We start from the raw sequence: 23,699 nt of genomic DNA, 5'->3' as shown, positions 1-23,699 counted from the left end.
TATATATATATATATATATATATATATATATATATATATAAATAAACAGTATAATACCATTCCTAAAATTGGATTGATAGTTGAAGCTGGGTGATGAGAAAGGTGGTTAATTATACTGTCCTCTAATGTATATGTTAGAAAATGCCCTTAAAAAGTTTTGAACAGATTGGCACATCTGTTATGAACTTCAAGTATTTACTGGATAATTCTGTGATACCTAATACATGAACTGTAAAAACAGGATAGGCCAAGTGCAGTGGCTCACGCCTGTAATTCCAGCATTTCCAGAAGCTGAGGTAGGGGATCGCTCAAACCCAGGAGTTCAAGACCAGCCTGAGGAGCATAGTGAGACCCACGTCTTGACGGAAAAAATTAGCTAGGCGTGATGGCGTGTACTTGTAACCCCAGCTACTTAGGTGGCTGAGGTAGGAGGACTGCTTGAGCCTAGGAGTTTGAGGCTGCACTGAGAAATAATTGCACCATTGCACTCCAACCTTGGTGACAGAGCAAGACTCCATCTCTTTAAAAAAAGGGAGATACGAATGATTGATATGGAGAGAATTAAACATATTATCTTATTTCAGCCTCACAGTGGAAGCTGTGATAGTATTATACTATTTTATAGTTGAAGAAACTTAGGAAAAGAGACTAATATGCCAAAAAGTTATGCAGACTAAAAAGTGTGCATAACTCAAATGTTGCAGCATTCTGAATGTTACAACATTTTTAGAATGTTGAAGCATTCTAAAAAATGCTGAGTTGAATGGGAAACTAATAGCTACATTTGGAATTAAATACTTATGTAGATAGATTTTAATTTTGGAAAGTTTTTGTATTTTGAAAATAGTGACAGTTTTATGTTAGATTTTTATGTTAAAAGTATAACATTAATGTTAAATACTATTGTTACTCTTATCTTTAGGTCCTGGCCTGGCAATCAGAGTAATATGTGCTGAAGAACCTTACATTTGTAAAGACTTCCCTGAAACCAACAATATTTTGAAAATAGTAGCTGATTTTTCTGCAAGTGTAAAAAAGGTAATAATTTGACACAGCTAAACATTACAAGAAATTGAATGGATTCTTATTATACACCAGCATTTATAATGAATTTTTTAGGGTTTTATAATTTAAAAATTCAGAGGAATATAATCTTTGAAATGACTGTGGAGAAATTGTTCCACAGATATTCTTATATGCACTTTTTTTTTTTAAATTTTACTTTAGGTTCTGGGGTACATGTGCAGGTCACACAGGGTTGTTGCATAGGTGCATACTATAGCTGGTGTTTCTCCCCATGTTATCCCTTACCACCCTCCCCACCCCCTGCTGTCCCTCCCCTAGGCCCCCCCCAACTGCCCCCAGTGTGTGATGCTCCTCTCCCTGAGTCCACGTGTTCTCATTGTTCAGCACCCACCTATGAATGAGAACATGCGGTGTTTGGTTTTCTGTTCTTGTGGCAGTTTGCTGAGAATAATGGTTTCCAGATTCATCCAAGCCCCTACAAAGGACACAAACTCATCGTTTTTTATGGCTGTATGCACATTTTTCCTTCCAGCCATATAAGACTAGATATCCTGAGTCTCTAAAAATGCAAGATAAAGTATTTTAAACCACTCTTTTATGTGTATTACAAGAAACTGAGGGAAATGGTTTGTCAGGAATTTATTGGGAGTATCATTTCAAGAAGCCAACACTGTCTGCTTCTCTGAGGACAGCTACTAATCCTTTGCGGTCTAGGATTTGGGTTTTAACGGTTTCATTCATGTACAGATGTCTGAGTATGAGACTGAGTCCAAGAAAGGCCAGAGATTGGATCAGATATTGTCACACTGTGCAGCACTTTGGCTCCAAATTGAAGATGAATGGAAAAGTTCTCAAGTCTGCTTAATTCTGCAGATTTGGGGTTTTAATTTATGTAATTTGTGTGGTCTGAAAATTGGCAATGTAAGAATTTTAAAGTGGACCTGGGTTGGTAGTGCTTACAGGAGTTAGGCAAGGAACAGTACAGATTCTCTTTAGAATATCTTTACCTAGGTCCCCAAAGGCTTCTCACAGATAGGTTTTCACTAAGTATGAGGTTATAATCAAAAATATAAATCACATATAGAATTAAGGCACCATGAAAGAGAAGGTAAAAAACTGTCAGAACAAGACCCTCAAAGACTTTACTGGAATTAACAAGCAATATGTAAAGTAAATAGAAATAAGCTATGGATAATAAGAATAATGTATAAGAGACTACTAAAAATAACTGGGCAGATTTGAAAAGAATCTAAGTTCAAGAATGAAAATAAAAACTGAAAAACGGCTTAAAGAGAGAATTAGCAAAGTCAAAGTTGTTTAGAGATTATTCAGAAATTAGGACAAATCATTATAAAGAAAATATGGGTAGAGGAGGTTTAGATAAAAGGATAAGGTAAGTGCTAACATATATCCAGAAGCAAATAATAGACAAAAATATATTAATTCCTCTACACTGGTAAAAGACATGATGGCTCAGATTCAGGAAACATAACACATCCCAAGTAGAATAAAGGGAAAGAATTTGATAGCTAGTAGGCATATCTTAGAGAAATTAAGGACTGCCAAAGACAGAGCAGCTGCAGAGAACAGATCAATTACCTACCCAGGAAATTATACTGAAAGCAACAGTAAAGGCAAGACTTTGAACAACTAAACTGTCTTTTAAAAACAAGGGCAAAATAAAGTTATTTCGAGATTAAACAGTATTTACTGCCAACAATTTCTTACTTGAGAAACTAAAGGCAAAGATTTTCAGCTCTGGCTGTATGTTAGAATCATCTGGGGAAGCTTTTGAAGTATACTGTTCTTTATGTATAGCCCTAGAATTTCATTGGTCTGAGCTGGGACCTGAGGAGCCCAAGTAATTTGTGCAGTTAGGGTTGAGAACCATTGTTGTAACAAACTGATTTCAGGAGAAGCAGCAGGATACCAGGGGAAAGGTGTGAGATACAAGAAGGGATGCCAAGCAAAGAGGATGGTAAATGAGTAAAACTGAAACAAACATGGACTGTATAAAATGATAAAAATAATTATAAAATCAAGAGATGAGGTAAAAATGATCTCTAGTTGTTCTTGTTAATTAGAAAATATGTAACAATGTTTAGCTGAAGTTACATGTAAGCACAAAGGGATTGATTTGAGCTAAAGAATTCTAAGTTGCTTGTATTATTTGCCAGAAGGACAGAAGATTATCAAGTATCCTTGTTAACACTAAAGGGGAACAACTGTAAGAATAGAAATGGAGGATTTAACTTCAAAAACGATAAAGAGGAAATAAATGAGATGAGAGAAATCACCAGTTCAAAAGACAGCAAGAAAGGAGTAAGAGTAAAAAATGGGATAGATAATTACAGAATAAAATTGTAGAATGCAATTCAACTATATTATTAACCCATAATTAATTAAAAGAACTAACATAGACTGTCAAACTAGATTGAAAACTAAAATCTGTTTAGTATAGTAGATATGAAAAGTATAGTTTATTCATGACAGGAATGGGAGGAGTCAAAGTTAAAGAATGGAAAAACATATTCCAGGTAAATAAAGAAATGAGCTATATTAATTTCAGGCAAAACTGACTTTACGCAAAAAGCATTAGAAATAACATTTGACTCAGATGAGGTGTATCACTTGCTGGTGACAGGGTACTAAAGCCTTGATGTATGTAAATATAGTTTGTATTTCTTATCCTAAGACTTCATAGTCCTAGCCCTTAGGAGTGAATTTCTGGAATAGTGCATAGCACACACAAGTCAAGGAGATACCAAATACAATCCACCACTAAAAACCATAAGTGTAGATACATAAGATAGTAGTAATAATAAAAGAGTGAATACCTTATTTCTTAAAACTGAAAAAATGCCTCTTTGGTTTTTTTCTCAGCCACATACCCTATTACAGAGAGTCAAAGCCTGCACAACAGAAGAGGATCAGGAGAAGCTGATGCAAATTACAAGTCTGCATTCACTGAATGCCTTCTTGCTGCCAATTAAAACTGTAGGTGTGCAGGTGAGTTGTCTGAATTCATTCACCAGTGATACATTCTTCCTACTAATACTGAAATAAGGATTACTTAGGAAAATGACATGTAAATATTTATACCAAGTTTAGAGAAATAAGAGGTCATATTTTATAGAATGTTTAGGGAGTGAATATTTACAGGAATTAAATAGGCTGAGATTTTATAATTTTGGAACTTATGAACTCTAACCAAAGGCAAATATTGAAAGCAACCATTTCCTGTAGGGTTGGCATGCTTACTTCTGCCTTGTAGGGCAGGGATTGAGAGGTCATTTATCCTTCTATATGTGAAATATACTGTGGTTTTAGAAGTCTTTAACTGCAGGAAGGCCTCCAGATGAATATGTTACACCATTTAGGTGTTGTTCTCAGCTTGTGTATTCCCTATATTAGGGAACATGTTTTACTGATTTTTTTGTGTGTTTATTCTGCCTTTCTAGTTGTAAAAGAATGTGAGAATAATATAGTTCTCAATTATAAAATGCTACTTGAAAAATGATTACATTAATTTCCCCTCTTTTTCTGTAGACAGGGTCTTGCCCTGTTGCCCAGGCTAGAGTGCAGTGATGTGATCATGGCTTACTGTAGCCTTGAATTGCTGGGCTCAAGCGACCCTCCCACCTCAGCTTCCCAAGTAGCTGGGACTATAGGCCTGCACCACCATGCCTGTCTAATTTTTAATTTTTTTGTAGAGATAGGGTCTCCTTGTGTTGCTCAGGCTGGCTTCAAAATTCTGGCCTCAGGTGATCCTTCACTTTGGCCTCCCAAAGTGTTAGGATTGGAAGTGTGAGCCACTGTGCCCAGCCTTCTCTTTTATATGACCCTCAAATGAGTTTTTGGTGAACAAAAGTGTGGGGGGATAGGGAAGAGGAAGGTTTATTTTCTTTTATTTCAAGTTTGTGGTTAAATGGAAACTAGAAGTGTCAGTAGTTCAACTCAAAAATAGTATAAGTGCCAGTTATAGGGTTAATGTGTTAATAATGTCCTCTAGTAAAATTATGTGTAGAAAAAAATTCTACTGTTTTAGAGATTACTCATTGAAAACCTAATTTTTTTTCTAAATATATGAATCTGTCAGTTTAAATTCCGCCTTGCTTTGAATTCATGCAGTTCTGCCTGTGAATAAAACAAGGTAGAAATTGATTGTGATTGTTAAAGCAAACTGAAGTATTTTAGTTCATGAAAGTGATAGAGCCAGTTATCTGGGTGAAGAAACTCTTGCCTTCTTTTTAAAGGCCAAGTCTTGTAAGCCGCTTAATGTTGTTTTAGAGTCACTATTGAAATAACCTTACTTGGAGTTACTGATATTTTTTCAGTGGTTTATGTATTATCTCATTCATACACAAATTCATTTTGAAATTTGCAATGATGCTTATAGGCAGTATTACCCTAGTATATAAAAATACAGTTGTAGACAGGTTATTTAATTATTAAAAGTGTTCTCAGTTTTAAGTAGATTTGTTACAGAGAACTTCCACCTCTGTATGCCAACTCCTACTACATAGAGAGTTGAGTTGAAGTGGTTCCCCACTCTTTTTTTTTTAGAGAAGCGTTATAAATAGATATTTGATGTAATATGATTTGTTGAATGAGTGAACATTCAACAAGTTTCTTGAAATTGAAACTTACTTGGGCTCTTCTACTTTTCCCACCAAAATAAAATTTTCTTTTGTTATTAGATAACTAACTTTAGTCTCTTACCCTTTGAAGCCTAGACTCTTGCAAGCTCAGATAAAAAAGATGGTTCATGGTTAGTATAACAATGCATTTTGTTTTCTAATACCAAAGTAAACCACATTTGTACAAAGTCAAAATACATTAAAAAAATTCTTTGTATTTTTACTCTCCAGTGAAGTTTCATATGTGTCTTCCTGGAAACATTTTAAAAAGAAAATAAAAGAGGATTTTGGGTACACATTGTCAACTTTTTTTTTTTTTTTTTTTTCTTTTGAGACAGAGTTTCGCTCTTGTTACCCAGGCTGGAGTGCAATGGCGCGATCTCGGCTCACCGCAACCTCCGCCTCCTGGGTTCAGGCAATTCTCCTGCCTCAGCCTCCTGAGTAGCCAGGACTACAGGCACGCGCCACCATGCCCAGCTGATTTTTTGTAGTTTTAGTAGAGACGGGGTTTCACCGTGTTGACCAGGATGGTCTCGATCTCTTGACCTTGTGATCCACCCGCCTCGGCCTCCCAAAGTGCTGGGATTACAGGCGTGAGCCACCACGCCCGGCCTAACTTTTTTTCTTTTAACTGAACATCGTGAACTTACCTTTCTGTGCCTTTCCAAGTAGATTGTTCTTAACTGTTCCCTCATATTCTCTGCATACCATAATTTATTCTTCTAACCAATGGGCATTTAAACTGTTCTCAGTTTTTATTATTACAGGCATTCCGTCAGTTATCCATCTATTTATGTAGGATAATTTTCCATGTTAAAGAGCATGTGCATTTTACACTTTTATAGATGCTATCACGTTAGCATTCACATATGTTGAATTTTCACATTCTTAATACCTGCCATTCTGGGCATTAGGTACTTCTCTAATCTGTTACTTTTTAAAATTGCTTTTCATAAAAAAACAAATTACTTGGATTAGACAGGACACAGGAAAGGAGAATACATTATAATCAGCTTTATTTACTTATTTTAAAATTAACTTTTAAGCTGATACTGAAACACATTTTGGTAAGTAAGAGTTTGTGAATTGTTTTTGTCTCCCACTTAAGAATTTTTTATCTACTCAAAAATCATTGACAGATCTTGTCTGCCAAATTATAGTTTTAAAAATAATTTTATAATTTTTTTTTTTTGAGATGGGGTCTTACTCGGTTGCCCAGGCTAGAGTGCAGTGGGTAGTGGCATGATCACTGCTCAGTGTAGCCTCAACCTCCTTGGGCTCAGGTGATCCTCCCACCTCAGCTTCCTGAGTAGCGGGGACTACAGGTACCTGCCACCACATTGTTCAGCTAATTTTTTTTTTTTTTTGTAGCGATAGGTTATTGCCATATTGTCCAGGCTGGTCTCGAATTCCTGGGCTCAACTAACCCGCCCACCCTTGCCTCCCAAAGTGTTAGGGTTATAGGTGTGAGTCTCTGTTCCTGGCCTTGTCTGCCAAATTAAATATGCTGGTTATCCACAGGTGTGCAGATAATGGGAATGTTGAATAAATTCTTTTTTTTTGAGACAGAGTCTCTCTCCGTCACCCAGGCTGGAGTGCAACTCGATCTCTGCTCACTGCAACCTCTGTCTCCTGGGATCAAGCAATTCTCCTTCCTCAGCCTCCCGCGTAGCTGGGACTACAGGCGCATGCTACCATGCCCAGCTAATTTTTTTTTTCTTTTTTTTTGGTATTTTCAGTAGAGATGGCGTTTCATCATGTTGGCCAGGCTGGTCTCAAACTCTTGACCTCAGGTGATCCGCCCACCTTAGCCTCCCAAAGTGCTGGGATTATGCCAGCTTGCTCAGCAAAAATTCTTGATAGTACCTGATACTTTATTTATGTCTTAACTGATTCAGGTAGGATTTAATACGGGATTTTAATTTGGAATTTATTTATACCATTAGAGAAGCATCTAATATATACTTTCATTCAAATAATATCATTCAAATAATATGTTCTTATTCAAAAAACAAACAAAAAATTACTATTAATAGTGTCACCGGCTGGGCATGGAGGCTCACGCCTGTAATCTCAGCACTTTGGGAGGCCCAGGCGGGCAGATCACTTGAGGTCAGGAGTTTGAGACCAGCCTGACCAAAATGGAGAAACCCTGTCTCTACTAAAAATACAAAATTAGCTGAGTGTGGTGGCTCATGCCTGTAATCTCAGCTACTTGGGAATCTGAGGCAGGAGAATCACTGGAACCTGGGAGGCAGAGGTTGCGGTGAGCCGAGATTGTGCCATTGCACCCCAGCCTGGGCAACAACAGCAAAGTTTGTCTCAAAAAAAAAAAAAAAATAGTGTCACTATGCATAAGATATTTTTCAATGCTTCCTTTCCTTTCCTTTTCCTTTTCCTTTTCCTTTTGCTTTTCCTTTTCTTTTCCCTTGTCCCTTTCCTTTTCCTTTGCTGCTGCTGCTTTGTTTTTTTTTGTTTTTGTTTTTTTAAACAGCTTTCTCAAATTGAACCAATGCATCTTTTCATTAAGAAAAATTATTGATTATATTTTTATTTTCAGGGTGACTGTCGGTCCTACAGTTACGTGTGTGGAATCTCCAGTAAAGATGAACCTGACTGGGAATCTCTTATTTTTCTGGCTAGGCTTATACCTCGCATGTGTCACAACGTTAACAGGTGTGTTCCACAGGAGCCAGGGCGGGGGCATGTGTAATGGAAGGATGCGTTTCCAAAGGGCTTTCCATTAATGAAAGACCAAAAGGCTCAAGTGTAGATATAGGCAGGTGATGTAGATAAGAGTAAATGGCTGTGTTTGTAATTCAAATATGCACATAGGTCACAGTTAAGTAGATGTTTAATATTATCTTGTGTTCTGATGCTTCATCACAATGTAATCATCTGTGAAAAAATTATTATTTTTTTGAGATGGAGTCTCACTCTGTTGCCAGGCTGGAGTGCAGTGGCCATCTCGGCTCACTGCAACCTCTGCCTCATGGGTTCCAGTGATTCTCCTGCCTCAGCCTCCCAAGTAGCTTGGAATACAGGCGCACACCACCACATCCAGCTAAGTTTTGTATTTTTAGTAGAGATAGAGTTTCATCATGTTGTCCAGGATGATCTCATCTCTTGACCTCGTGATCTGTCCACCGTGGCCTCCCAAAGTGCTAGGATTACAGGTGTGAGCCACCATGCCCGGCCTAAAAAATTATAAAGGAGAAAGATTTTTATTTTTAGTGTAAAATACTAAAGGCAGCTGTAAAACATATCTTCTAAATTAGTGGCTTATATTAGCTATTGGTTTTGTAGTGATATGTTTTATTTCAGAAGGATTGAGAAAAGTATGTCCAGGTTACAGAATTACAAATAGAGTACATAACACACACACACACACACACACACACACCCCTGCAAAACAAACAATCCCCCCAAACAAAAATGAAGACTTGGTTAATTTAGTAGTAAGCCTAAGGAAAAATCAAAGAAAAGAAATAGGCATATGCCAGATAGCATTAAAATAGTTACATTTAAATGTATAATTTACATTTTAGATTAATTTTTCTTTAATTTACCTATCAGTGTCTTACATTGGATATATCAACAGCTGATTTATAACCTATTTCTAATACTCAATTGCTTCATACCATATATAGTTCAAAAATTCACTTACTTTGTACTAGATTGCTAATTAAATGTTCTTATTCCACAGTTATTCACACTCTTCACATTTCTTCATGGGTGTTAGGCAGTTCATCACCAAAAAAGAATTACTTGAGATTTCATTTTACTCAAATTGCTGCAGAAATTAGAAGTTTACCTTTTAATGTTAACCTAGCAGAGCCTGTATAGTTAGAGAATAAGGAGTTACAGGAAAGCCACATTTTTACTGATGGAAACATGCTCATTGAAAGGCTTACTCAAATGAACTGAAGACCCCCACTTATAGAAGCATCTTTAATATACTGAAAAATAGAGTTATTAATGTCTTCAATAATGGGTGCCAGGCTTGGTGGCTCATGTTGTAATCCTACCACTTTGGGAGGCCAAGGCAAATGGATCATTTGAGCCCAGGAGTTTGAGACCAGCCTGGGCAACATGGTGAAACTCCATCTCTACAAAAAATACAAAAGTTAGCTGGGCATGGTGGTATGTGCCCATAGTCTCAGTTACTTGGGAGGGTGAGGTGGGAGGATCGAGTGAGGCTGGGAGGTGGAGGTTGCAGTGAGCCAATATCGTGCAACTGCATTCCAGCATGGGCAACAGAGTGAGACCCTTTCTCAAAAAAAAAAAAAAAAACAAATAAAAAACCTCATTACTGATAAATTTGTAATTGCCTGTTTTGAGTGGAGATAATTGTCTAGGTTAGAACAGTGGCTCATAATTTGTCTTCCGAAGAATACTATATAAACTTCACATATCACCAGAAAATTTCCCTAAATTTAACTCCACTGCTTTTACTATATAATTAGTATATTTCTTCATTCACAACATTCTTACAGTTTTATCTTCTTTTTCTTTTGCCAAAGGACACACATCCTTGTTTAAACTTTATTTGTATATTCTAGTTTCTCTCTGTTTTCCCTATTTGTCTTTTCTTCCATCCTCCTTCCTCCCTTCTCAAAAAAGAAAAAAATAGAAAGCCTTATGACCAGCCAACAAAAAACTAGATTTCAAAATATGAACCCAGCAAGCTCTTAAAAGAATTTTGGTGAACTTTAGATTTCTTTGCCAGTTCCAAAAATGGAAGAAAAATATTCTTCCATTTTTGCCAGTTTTTTTCCCTAATTTAGATGAAGGAGTCTTTGTACAGGGAGGGACTGTTCCAGTTTTACTGTCATATGCAGTGTGGGTGAATACCTGTCCCAGTACATTCTAGTGATTACTCTTGTTTGTAAGAAATGAGAAGGTGAAAAGAGCAAGTTCATGGCATTCTCTTAACTTTCTCCTCTAAATATCTTTTATGAGCTCTAGGAACTATATTGTTTAGAAAAAGTATAGCTTACTGTCTGTGCATGGGAGAAAAACTTTGCTTCTGTTATAGTGTTTGGAAGGAGGCAATAAAGTAATTGGTGGTATTGATGGCTTTGTGCTAATATGGTTTTCTTTTGTGTATTTTACCTAAGTATATATTAAGAAAAAAAGAAAAAAAATCAAAACTACCATGATAGTTGCCGGGGAGATTTATTTTCTTTGCTAAAAATAGGACTAACGGAAAGCAATAACTGGCCTACTGGCTGGAGTTAGAGTAGGGAGAGTTAGCTAAGTGGCACTCATATCTCTACCCTGATTCCCTCTTATTTTCTGGGTGAAGACTGTGAAACAGATCCCTTCAAACCAAAACATAACACTTCAAGTTGTTAAAATTGTCTGATTCTAATTTCCTTAAGTTATGTTCTAAACTGTACTCATTAACATGACGATATTTGCATTGTATCTTAATGTCTTTCAGACATTTATATAAAACAGTAATGAATCATTTTTTTTTTTTGGAAGAAAATAGGATACAAAGTCCTATTTCAGTGGCCTTTTTAATGAAGTACAAATGCGAATCTCTCTAGGACAATTGTTTCTCAAGTAGAGAAAAAAAGATGAATAGTCAACTAATTTTGGGAAATTCACTGTAGTTTCCTCTTGGAGATTTCCAGTGTATCTTAGTATAGTATATTACTAGTTTATGAAGTCTTGTCATAAAGACACCCATTTTAAAATTTTAACTGTGTATTTGTTTCCTAGGACTACCCATAACAAATTACCACAAACTGGGAGGCTTACAACAACAGACATTTATTCTCTAACAGTTTAGGAGGCCAGAAGTCTGAATTCAGTGTTGGCAGGGTCATATTCTATCTGAAGACTCAAGGGGAGGATCCTTCCTTGCTTCTTTCTACTATCTGGTGGCTGCTGACAATCCTTGGCTTGTGGCAGCATAATCCAGTCTGTCTTTGTGTTCACATGACCCTCATTCCTCTGTGTGTGTCTATGTATCCAAGTTTCTAGGTACTTGGAAGGTTACCAGTCATTGGATTAGAGCCCATCTAATCCAGTATTACTTTATCTTACTTGATTACATCTGCAAAGGCCCTTTTTCTCCCCAGAGATTCTGGGTGGACATGAAGTTTTGGGAACATTCTTCAATCCAGTACATTAAGTGAAAAGAGAGTCATAATAATCACTTTTATCTTTGCACATTCTGAGAGTATTCCAGAGAACACACTTTGAGGAAAGCACATAGAACACAGACATTCCTATAATCTTACATCCTTTCCTATCCATTTGGGGAGTTGAAGTGGGCAGGAGAGGGACCTCAAACGAAGTTGGAAATGGAAAGAATGTTACTATTCTATGTGTCTTGCTTCTCATACTAAAATGTAATTTCTACATTTAAAATGTAATTGTGCTACAATTTTACCTCTTCCTTTCTAGAGTTGTTTATATATTTGGCCCACCAGTTAAAGAACCTCCTACAGATGTTACTCCCACTTTCTTGACAACAGGTGTGCTCAGTACTTTACGCCAAGCTGATTTTGAGGCCCATAACATTCTCAGGGAGTCTGGTAAGTTGCTCATGTTTTTGATCACTACCTTCTGAAACTAGTTTTTGGAAGCTTGACATTAAGAGTAGGAGGATGTGGCTTTTGCTTTTTAGATGCTTATTTATTTATTTAGAGACAGTTTCGCTCTTGTTTCCCCGGCTAGAGTGCAATGGCACGATCTCGGCTCACCACAACCTCTGCCTCTGGGTTTCAAGCGATTCTCCTACCTCAGCCTCCCGAGTAGCTGGGATTATAGGCATGCGCCACCATGCCTGGCTAATTTTTATATTTTTAGTAAAGATGGGGTTTCTCCCTGTTGGTTAGGCTGGTCTGGAACTCCCGACCTCCTCTGCCTTGCCCTCTTAAAATGCTGGGATTACAGGAGTGAGACATCTTGCCCAGCCTTTGTTTTTATTATTTAAATCTCTGATGATGTTACTTTTTTATTTTTTTGAGACGGACGGAGTCTGTCTCACTCTATCACCCAGGCTGGAGTGCAGTGGCACTGTCTTGGCTCACTGCAACCTCCGCCTCCCAGTTCAAGTGATTCTCTGGCTTCAGCCTCTTGAGTAGCTGGAATTAGAGGTGCCTGCCACCACACCTGGCTAATTTTTGTATTTTTAGTAGAGCTGGGGTTTTGCCAGGCTGGTCTTAAACTCCTGACCTCAGGTGATCCACCCGCCTTGGTCTCCCAAAGTACTGGCATTTACAGGCATGAGCCACCACACCTGGCCGATAATGCTACTTCTAAATAAAATACATTCATCTTTGTGACCATTTGTGGACATGCACAGAGCAGCAGAAAATTTGAATATCCAGACTTAGATGTTCCCAGCTGAGTTTGAACAAACAAAGTGATGCTCTGCCTTGTTTCAGCTCTCATGATGTGAACAAGTGTTTTTCTCTTGGTCTCCTTGATGCTTTATCTTTTGCATTTTTATGCCTTTTGTTTCTGTTTAAAATGGATTTCAAGTATAGTGTTGAAGTGCTGTCTGGGTTCCTAAGCACGGGAATGCTATGATGTACCTTACAGAGAAAATCTGTGTTAGATAAGCTTCATTCAGGCATGAGTTAAAGAGCTGTTGATTGTGAATTCAGTGTTAATGAATATATTAAATATTAAATACAGTGTCTTAAGTCAGAAAAATACATAAAACAAGGTTACATATTAATCAGTTGATAAAAATATTGCAGCCAGAAGCTTGCAGGAACCTAACTCTCCATTTCCCCTGGGAGAAATGATTCAGTATTTGCTAGTTCGTTGTTTGCAACTGCAAATTATAACCAAGAATAATGGGAATTGACTCTCTCTCTTTATAGTACATCAGTGAAACATCATTGATGTGATCAAATTCTGTTTTTTTTTGCATTTGTGGTTGAGTCCACTTAAAAGGCCGTGGGAGTAGCTGAAATCAGTGCATGATGACAATCTTAACTGTGCTGTGTGTGTATATGTGATTTCAGATACTGTCTGGGAGGATTTAATTGAACTGAGTTAGAGTGCATTTTCTATGGTGTAGTGATTGGTTCTATACTTTTCTCTAGGGTATGCTGGGAAAATCAGCCAGATGCCGGTGATTTTGACACCATTACATTTTGATCGGGACCCACTTCAAAAGCAGCCTTCATGCCAGAGATCTGTAGTTATTCGAACCTTTATTACTAGTGACTTCATGACTGGTATACCTGCAACACCTGGCAATGAGATCCCTGTAGAGGTAATTCACATATTTTTTTCTAATGTACATTCTCAGTACCTCTTAATTTTATGGCGAATGGAATAGGCTATGCCAGTGTTATATTTCTGATGTTGGTTTTCTGTTCATAAGACAGGCCCTGGCCGGGCGCGGTGGCTCACGCCTGTAATCCCAGCACTTTGGGAGGCCGAGGCGGGTGGATCACGAGGTCAACAGATCGAGACCATCGTGGTCAACATGGTGAAACCCCGTCTCTACTAAAACTACAAAAAATTAGCTGGGCATGGTGGCGCATGCCTGTAATCCCCGCTACTCAGGAGGCTGAGGCAGGAGAATTGCCTGAACCCAGGAGGCAGAGGTTGCGGTGAGCCGAGATCGCGCCATTGCACTCCAGCCTGGGTAACAAGAGTGAAACTCTGTCTCAAAAAAAAAAAAAAAAAAGGCCCTTTTTTTTTCTTTTTTTTTTTTTTTTTTTTTTTTTTTGATTTTCACATATTTGATTAGTACACTGGTGCAGATAAATTTCATATGCTCTCCAAATGTTTGATTACTGTATAGAAAGTAAGCAATTTAATTTATAATTTTATCTGATCCTGTCAATTTCTACTTTACAAATAGTATTCCCCAAATAAAGAAGAAAACTCTAGGAGTGAAGAAGAGTTTCTTAGAAATAAGGATGCAACTTGATAGCTTTGTGGCCAGACACCCAAGAATTGCCTAAATATTCTGCCTACTACTAATTCCAACTCAATTTTTGATCCTTCTTTGTCTCTACCAGAACATTCCAAAGGAGCTGCTTGCATAATAGCTAGTGAAAATCAAAATGAGACTGTATTAGTTGGGCCACTGCCTCCAGTGCACTGATTTGAGGCTGTGGTTATAGCGAGGTAGCTGGGTTGGGGAATGTGGCTTAGAGTCAGTTTTCTCTTAGGCTCAAATTTGCCAAATTTGATGAGTGAGCAGGCTATCTTCTCTTATGTACTTGATAATTATTATTACAGTGTACTCTGTGCCACCTTCGTGGCCATTAGAGTTGTATTTGCCACAGATAATTTGCAGAGCATTGGGTTAAACACATAAAATCACATGCTTGGATTCCACAGCAATGTCAAATTGCTATATGTTCTTAAGGACTTGTAGGTCAGTCACAAACACAACTTGCAGACTAGCACCTGTTTGTGGATCACACTTTAAGTAGTACTGAGTTTAAGTCACTAATATTTTAAACCTTATTAACTTAAACATATCCCTGAGTGGAATAGATTCATTATGTAAGATTAATCAGAAACCATCCCATACATATGGAGGACAATAGTGAAAATAGTCAAATTTTAATTTTAAATTATAAATGTAAGCCCTCTAGGACTGTTGGACATGCAGTGGATGCTGGCTCTTCTATATAATCTTTTTTTTTCTTTTTTTTTTTTAATAACAGGTGGTGTTAAAGATGGTCACCGAGATTAAGAAGATCCCTGGTATTTCTCGAATTATGTATGACTTAACATCAAAGCCCCCAGGAACTACTGAGTGGGAGTAATAAACTTTTTGTTCTATTAAAGTACCGTGTGCAGTTTAAATTGATTAGAAATCATTCCCATTATTGACGTGCAGTGCTGTGAAAAGAGTTACTGGAGCCAGCTACATCACATCTGAGTTCTCTACAGCAAAAATCTACGGCTTAAGAGCTGAGTTGGGGATAACCAAAAGGGACTGAAGAGTTTGTACGGGTAAATAATCAAAGCACCATTGCCTACACTCAGACAGATTGATACTGCTTTTGCCTTTGCCTCGCTTATTCTTTATGTATAAAGTCACTGTTGCTATTGATGTCTATGTGAAGATGTATGAAGGTGAGTGAGTTTAGGGGTAGTAATAGGCTTCTGTCTCCTTGCCAGTTTCTAAGAACTGTTAGAAACACCCATTATTTACCAGTGTTACTTACTGTGTTTATATTCCTTTTGGAGAATCAATTTTTTCTATAAGTAATCTTATTTCTCCAGTGGGTGAGAGATGAACATATCAGATAAAGGTATAGGTGGGCTATTCCAGCCACTTTTGAAGGACACTGAGGCTGTAAAATGTAAGCTACTGTAAGATGGAAACCACCAGGAATTTGTTGATTTACTTTTGAATTTTATTTCACAGCCTTGGGAAGAAGAAACTGAGTGATCTCAGATGTCTATGAATGGTCTTAAAATGTTTGCAAACCATGTTCTACATAGATGCCATGTTGTTCAATGTCAGCTTGTTTATTAGTAAGGAGCTTTATCCTCCTAGCCCTTTACTACCAGCCTCCTGCAGCCTTGCATAGAAGGTTTCTGTTCTCTCCCCAGAAGAAACTGGCTCAGTGACGTTTCTGGTGTAATGCAGATAGAGGTCAAGAGGAGCATTTTAATCTCTTCCTTTGCTGGTCAGAGAAACAGCTCTGAGATTGCAGAAGCCATGATGCATACCTACAGCTTACAAATAGAAGAGGAAAAATGCTTATATCATCTAGTAAACAGTTGTAAAATGAACTCTTAGATCTAATCTATAGACATATTATTCGTTGCTCAGACGTCTGTGAACAGTCTTGATCCATGCAAGATGTTTGCTAAACCTTTTAATCCTTTCTACTAGCTATAAGAGATGATTCAAGAACTGGTGCAGGACTTGTTTCCATTGACATCAGTTTCTAACAGATCTTTTATAACACTCACATAAGTACTGTAAAAATAGATAATAGTTGACTTAAACTCTCCGTTTCTCTCAGTATTTTAGCTAGGAATGTTACCATGTTTTTCTCTTACCAATTCCATCTCAGGTTGCTGCCTCTTTTCTAGTTTAAAAGGTCAGATCTATTAGGTATGAAATTTTATTTGGGATTCAGTGTTAGATAAACAACAAAATGATGCATGGCAGAAGTCATCTTTTTATTCTGGCTGGTCCTGAGAACAAGAAAACTGCTGCTGGACCAGCAAGGGAAGAGTTTCTGTCTGTCTGAACAGAAATCTGTCCCCAAGACATAGGGGTATTTGACTCCTACAAAACTTAAAGGGTACATTTTCTATCCTGATGAGGAGGTACTCATTATGGCTTTCTGGAAAGAGGATATGTTAATGATCTGGTCTTAACAGATTTAGACATGATATTTGAGAGCTAGAATAGACAACCTATCAAATGCTTACATTACCAACATCAACATGTGTCAGTACACATTTATGTTTATATGAAAAAAAAATTTCTAGTCACAGTGTCTTAGGATTTTATACTGAAGCAAACAATAGGAATTTTGGAAAAATAGTAAGTAAGAATGTGTGTTCCCTAAGTATGTACTAAGGAACACTGCTCCACTGAGAAGGTCCATGTAAAAAGGATTAGGTGGTCATATAAGTTTGGGAAAAGTAAGCTCACGTGTCCTTTGTTGGAGATTCATGGCATACTTATATTCAAAACAGAAATTCTGAAGTTAAAAGCAGTTAAATTCTGCTTAGTATTTTCCTGACAGTTGTTTTTTGAACACCTTTTGTATAATCCCTTCTAATATATAGTTAGTATATACTTCTTAATATAACACTGGGAAAATTGTTTCTCCAAAACACATCTTGACATGACATAGTTTCTTAAAAATCTCAATTTTCTGGAACTCAGAACTTTCCTAATACTTAGCACCCTGTCTTCTTTTGCACAGAGCTTTTTGCTTTGTGCCATATAGCATTACTCTGTACCTTCACAGTATTTCATCTGAGCCACTGAGAAAAGTTAAAGGTTGTACTTCCATTTTACAGGTAAGAAAATAAGCTCAGCTTAGGCATGGTTACTTAATGAATTTCAGAATTAAATGTCAGGTTTCCTTAGTCTTGATTGTTCTTTCATTGAATGTATTCTGACACCTAACATTATATAAACTTATGAAATGCTGATTCTTGATTAATAATAGAACGGTGGCTACCTGGCTAATAGCATTCATCATTGGTTATTCTGGGCATATCATGACTTTATTCCCATTGCTTACCATCTACCTGGAATACATCTCTATTTAATTAAATATATTCTTTTTCTTTGTACCTTTTAGGTAGACAGAGGCAGATCATTGAAAGCGTCATTTATTCCTAAGATTGGCAGGCACAGAATCGTTTTTAAGAACCAAAGACCCAGTCCTACCTTAAAGGCCCCATCTATGATCAACAGCTCTGTTAGAAATAATAGCCTGGCATAATTTCTAAAGACATGTCTTTAGATATATTTAGGAGATAGGGTTACACTGTTTTCTAGTCTTTTTTTTATCCCTTAATCTTGAGGTAAACTGCATGCATGTAGTCAAAGAAGCATCATAAACGTTTGTTTCCTCACTGTTCGGGCTTATCCTCCTGATAGCCTGTTTTACTGAGTAACTTGACCCTAACCTGTAGAGAATAAGGAGATTCAAATTAGGAAAGTAGGACTGTCCATCTTTAGTGCTTTGCCCTGCCATTAAACAACAATATGAATTTGGTCAAGTCATTTCTGTTCTATATCTGTGACATGAGGTAATTGTATTAAATTTTCAACATCAAGTTCAGCCATAAATTCCTATTTTGTAAATAAGAAAAAGCATAGCAGGAAACAGAATGGAGAAGCTGGATAGTGGTTTTTTTAAGTTCTTTTATTATCAGATATGACACAGGGAAACATCAAAATGCACGATAAAGTCGAATCCTAGTTACTTTTTTTTGAAGCTGTTGGCAAGGTCTGACCACTTGAGGACTCTTCTGCTGTGAGATGACCCCTGAAAAACACCCATCAAAGTTCTCCTGATAGTAATCTCTCTTTACTGCATGTTTTTTGAAAAGCTAACAGAGAATATGCTTTGGCTTTGACAATAATGAAGTCACCTGTCATCATTTATATATAGCTAATTGTTGGGAGCTACAGCTAGAATCCAGGCTATCTTAAAAAGGAAGTTCTCAGTGTGTAATTGACCATCAGGGATAAATGGGCTTTGAAAGTGTTAATTGTCTCCTTACTTAGAGTAGGTAAGCTTCTAGAGATAGCCCTGTCTTTCAGAAGTTCTCTGACGTCCTCTTGCCCAATGATATAACCACCGTTCCATGCTACTCCCCTCCAGAAGTCTCACTGATAATGTGGCAAGGAGCATCCCCAATGGATGCTCCTTTCATTGGCCCAAATCCAAAATGTAATAGGGAACTGAATACAGGTTGGATGTCTCCACACTTAGAAAGCACATCTTTTGTTCTTATTGAAGTCGTTTAACCACACCAGATGATTGAGGGAACCTGGGTATCTTTTTAATCACTGAAGGATTTGATAGCAGTAATGGTGGCATTGTTAACTCTTAAATTTCTGAACATTTCACTTAATGGCAAGTGAAGAGATATGGAATCCCCCAAAGAGTGTCAAGATGGTAACTTCCAACCTTATTTTTATGTATTGAAGAGGCCTCGGTGTCTCACTGAACTTTAACCTTTTTGTCAGTGTTTCTCAGCCTTGGATGCCTATTATTACATAACCTGAGGAGTTAAAAAATACAATAAGCAGATGTCAAATTAAATAAAATTAGAATCGGAAGGTAGAATTCAAGCATTTACAGTTTTAAATCTGCAAGCCAGAATACTTATTGAGGGCCGTACCTAGCCTATCTTCATCAAACTTACAGGTGAATCTTTGTTAAACCTATAGGAAGGAAATGCCGTCCATAGAGACTGTCTTGCTGAGGGTCTTATAGCTAAATTGAGATCCAGGGACCAGATTCTGGAACTGATTCTGCTACCTATATTATGTTGTATGTCAGACACTCCCAGGGCCCGTTAGGTAATATTTAGGACACCTGACACACTTGTTGCTAATTTCGAGATCTGGGCAACAACTGCATAGGCTATTGTTTCAACCTCTTTCTTCCTACTCCTTTTACTTTTCCTTCAGAGAAGAGAAAGCCACCCCTATGCTATAGCCACTGCTCCAATTCTGACTTTAGCTAAGCCATGAAACCGAGACTAAGCTATTACTGCACCACCACTTAAATCCTCCTGTCACTTGGCTGTTATTCTTTAGAGAACTAGAGGTTACCTACCTGCAACCTAAGTTTCTTGAATTAGAATCATTTGAGCAGTGCCATCTTAATTTACTCATTAACATATTTGTGTCCGGGTGCCCTGGTTCACACCTTTAATCCCTTTGAGAGGCCGAGGCAAGCTGATCTCTTGAGGTCAGGAGTTTGAGACCAGCCTGGCCCACATGGTGAAACCTCATCTCTACTAAAAATATAAAAATTAGCTGGGCATGGCAGTGCACGCTTGTAATCTCAGCTACTCGGGAGGCTGAGACATGAGAATCACTTAAACCTGGGAGATAGAGGTTGCAGTGAGCAGAGATTGCACCACACACTCCACCCTGGGCGACAAGAGTGAGACTCCGTCCCCCCAAAAAACCCAAAAACAACATATTTGTTCACTTTTGAACCCTGTGGTGTCTTTTAACTTTGTTAAGGGCCCTTGGTTAGAAAAATTATGAGAGCTTAGGAAATCCGGCTATTTCTTGGGTATATTAAGTACAACTTCAGAATCCTTTGAGTTGTCCAGGAAGCCTGAACCTTGAGCAGTACCCAAGTGGAGTATGTATCTTTCAAGAATACAGATTTTTAAGGTGAGTAGTTTTCTGTCTTTGCATCTCCTGAGACCATTGTTACAACCTTAATATTAAATGAAGACGTGAATGTAAACTTCCTTTTGAACATATTTTTTATAAAGAAATATTTTGTTAATTGGAGTAAGTAGTATTAATTGTTATGAAATCACTATGTAATTGTTAATTGTAAACTGCAATGTCTATTTTGTGTTGTAACAATGTTGCCATAAAATAGCTTTGCTAAATGTGAAATGGCTTTAATCCCTTTTGTCTTCAGTATACTTCATAAAGGAGGAAATGATGATTTTCACAATTTGTCATGAAGCTTTCATGTTTATCAGAAAGTCCAAGAAGCAAGGGCCAAGAGAACAGACATTATCAGAATAAGGGACATAAGAAATTGCATATAGTGTCAAGGGTTTCTGTTTAACAACTTACTCTATTTCCCTTACGTAGATAGGAGGGGTTAATATTTTGCTCAGTGTTAATGGGGGGCATGTGGACATAAAACATTGGATAGCTTTTTATTTAAATGATGAGCTAAAGGTGTGTGTATACACATGCACTTACAAAATTAAAGTCATATGTATGTATGTATACACAGACTTATGTGATTTCTTGCATATTCCTTTACATTTGACCAAATCTTTTGTCATTTCTCAAGAACAAATTAACCTTTGTTTGATACATAAATCAGGTCCTTTTAATTATTTGGAACTATGTTATCAGAGTTGATTAAACCTATCAAAAGTAAATGTACTAGTGAGTCATCAATATGAAGATTAGAAGAAATAATCATGTTGAGAAACTGAATTCCATAGTTACTTTCAGGCAGCCATATTACTGTGGTCTCTTTCCTTTCAAGTTGATGCCCTTGCCTTGCCTTCTGCTATCTGAGAAGACTGTATTTAACACAACTATATTTTGAAAACTTTTTCCTGTTTTAGCATAACTCATAACAAAAGTATTAGGTTTTTATCTTGAACTCCTATATTACAAAACTGACATTCTGCCTCTTAAAATAATACTTTTTTTAATCAAAAGCTATAAAATACCACACAGCTGTTTTTGTTTTTGCTTTTTCAGTAGATTATTGGTGAATTATTCTAATGAATTTATATAGATTATATTCTAAGCAAAGCAGCTAGGAATCTTATGTTAACCACTATTTTCAAATAGTGTGTCAAATCCTAATCATAAATGCATTTTTTATATTTCAGAATGTCATTCCATATGTATATATTACTATTCTTTAGACAGTATGAAACCTGCCGAAACATTCTTTTTTAAAAAATAACATTATTAGAGAAAACTTTTTAAAATTCCCACTTAATATGGCTATATAAATGGTGTGGAAAAGGCAAGAGGCTTTTGTCAAGATGCCTTTATCTAATTGCATTAGGATGATTGATACTCTAAATAAGAATGTTTCAGTGGACTAAAAATGTATCAAATGTAAGAAAATCTCATCTTTTGATTCTTTTGGAAAACAACTTCAATTTTATTGTGATTAGTAATGAGAATATAGTAGATTGAACTGCTTATTTGTAGTGCTTATTTTGCTTGTGGGAGAGTACCAAGAATAATGTATATCATGATTGTTAGGTGTTCAACAGTCTTAAAATTATTGTGAAAATGTTCAAGCATACACAAAAGTAGAAAGTAGAATAGTGCCATTAGCACACCCCAATATTCCTATTCAGATTCAACAATTAGAATAACATGATTCTTTAGTGACTGAATTAGCCATATATCGCACAGTTGAAATTTCCCAAAAGTTTGTGATAAATACCCAGGGATTTTTTTTTTTTCTTCCCCAGACAGAGTCTTGCTGTATGCCCAGGCTGGAGTGCAGTGGTGCAGTCTTGGCTCCCTGCGTCCTCTGCCTCCTGGGTTCAAGTGATTCTCCTGCATCAGTCTCCTGAGTAGCTGGAACTACAGGCATGTGCCACCACTCCTGGCTAATTTTTGTATTTTTGGTAGAGATGGGGTTTTGCTGCCCTGTTGGTCAAGCTAGTCTCGAACTCTGTGTTTGGAGTGATTCACCTGCCTTGGCCTTCCAAAGTGCTGGGATTACAGGCATGAGCCACTGCGCCTGGCCAGTACCCAGAGATTTTTTAGAGAAATGAGATGGTTTGTAGTATTTATTTACTTAATTTAATGGTTATGCTGCTGCCCTGGCCTATTTTGTCAGATTTTTGCTTAAAGAGAAACTCAAGGATACATCATTGAATAAGATACATTTTGAATGGCATTTTTACTTGCTTTTTCTTTTTTTGATCATGGTGCTAGAGCACCTGATGTGAATTTAATATAGAGTTCCCAAACTTTCTCCTTCACAGTTCCTTAGTAATTTTAATAGTGTCCCTAGGTCAAAGTAACTGTTCCATTTATTAATCGTTATGAAACAAAATGTTATGTCCTAACAACATAGCCATTAGAAAAAAATGTTGTCTGTAAATGAAAGAATTCATTCTTTTCATTCTTAGAGTTAACTATGATTGGGATATGTGCATCTGTTGAACACTGTATAGCTTATCAAACCACTGCCATCTTCATTTTCTGTTTCATGCTGATTTTTGCACCATACATGTTTTTAATCACTACAGCCACTGAAAACCCAGCCAGCTTTGCAAACATGACACCATTAAATGGAATGTAGAATGATGCTCTGTTGAAAACTGACCACAAGCTAATAGTTCACCTTGTGTCTGTGTGAGTTTGTTTCAGTGGCTTGGAGTGCCTTGGTGCATAGTTTGAGAACCATGGTGTCTTGAGTATTGTGATTTTTTTTTTTCTCAGATTTTTAACTTTAAATATATATCTTAAAATATGTATGTGTCCTTGGCTGGGTGCAGTGGCTCATGACTGTAGTCCCAGTGCTTTGGGAGGCTGAGGCAGGTAGATCATTTGAGCACAGGAATTCAAGACCAGCCTGGGCAACATGGCAAAATCCTGTCTCTACAAAAAAACACAAATATTAGCCAGGTGTGCACCTATAGTCCCAGCTACTTGGGAGACTGAGCCCAGGATGTCAAGGCTGCAGTGAGTTGTGATCATGCCACTGCACTCCAGTCGGGGTGACAGAACGAGACCTTGTCTAAAAAAATATATACATATATGTAATATATTATTTATATGTATATTATATATAGAGAGAAAGTGTTATCTTTTCTAGTTTTGACATTTAAGGGACTATTTTA

General features: G+C 37.1%; 1 protein-coding gene across 1 annotated transcript in view; it reads left to right on the top strand.

Annotated features, from left to right (window-relative positions):
* Positions 1 to 20,748, top strand: part of GMPS (guanine monophosphate synthase) — a 79,509-nt gene extending 58,761 nt beyond the window's left edge. Inside the window, exons 11-16 of the mRNA XM_032262554.1 lie at positions 923 to 1,038; positions 3,910 to 4,035; positions 8,227 to 8,342; positions 12,087 to 12,217; positions 13,742 to 13,914; positions 15,329 to 20,748. Coding sequence (XP_032118445.1) covers positions 923 to 1,038; positions 3,910 to 4,035; positions 8,227 to 8,342; positions 12,087 to 12,217; positions 13,742 to 13,914; positions 15,329 to 15,430 — 764 coding nt within the window. The 3' untranslated portion in view covers positions 15,431 to 20,748. The remainder of the gene's footprint in view (positions 1 to 922; positions 1,039 to 3,909; positions 4,036 to 8,226; positions 8,343 to 12,086; positions 12,218 to 13,741; positions 13,915 to 15,328) is intronic.
* The last annotated feature ends 2,951 nt before the right edge of the window (positions 20,749 to 23,699 follow it).

The sequence above is a fragment of the Sapajus apella genome, unplaced genomic scaffold, assembly GCF_009761245.1.
Source record: "Sapajus apella isolate SASKATOON/1434 unplaced genomic scaffold, GSC_monkey_1.0 scaffold4, whole genome shotgun sequence".
NCBI lineage: Eukaryota > Metazoa > Chordata > Mammalia > Primates > Cebidae > Sapajus > Sapajus apella.
The sequence above is the reverse complement of the archived record's forward strand: the minus strand, read 5'-3'. Positions and strand labels throughout refer to the sequence as shown.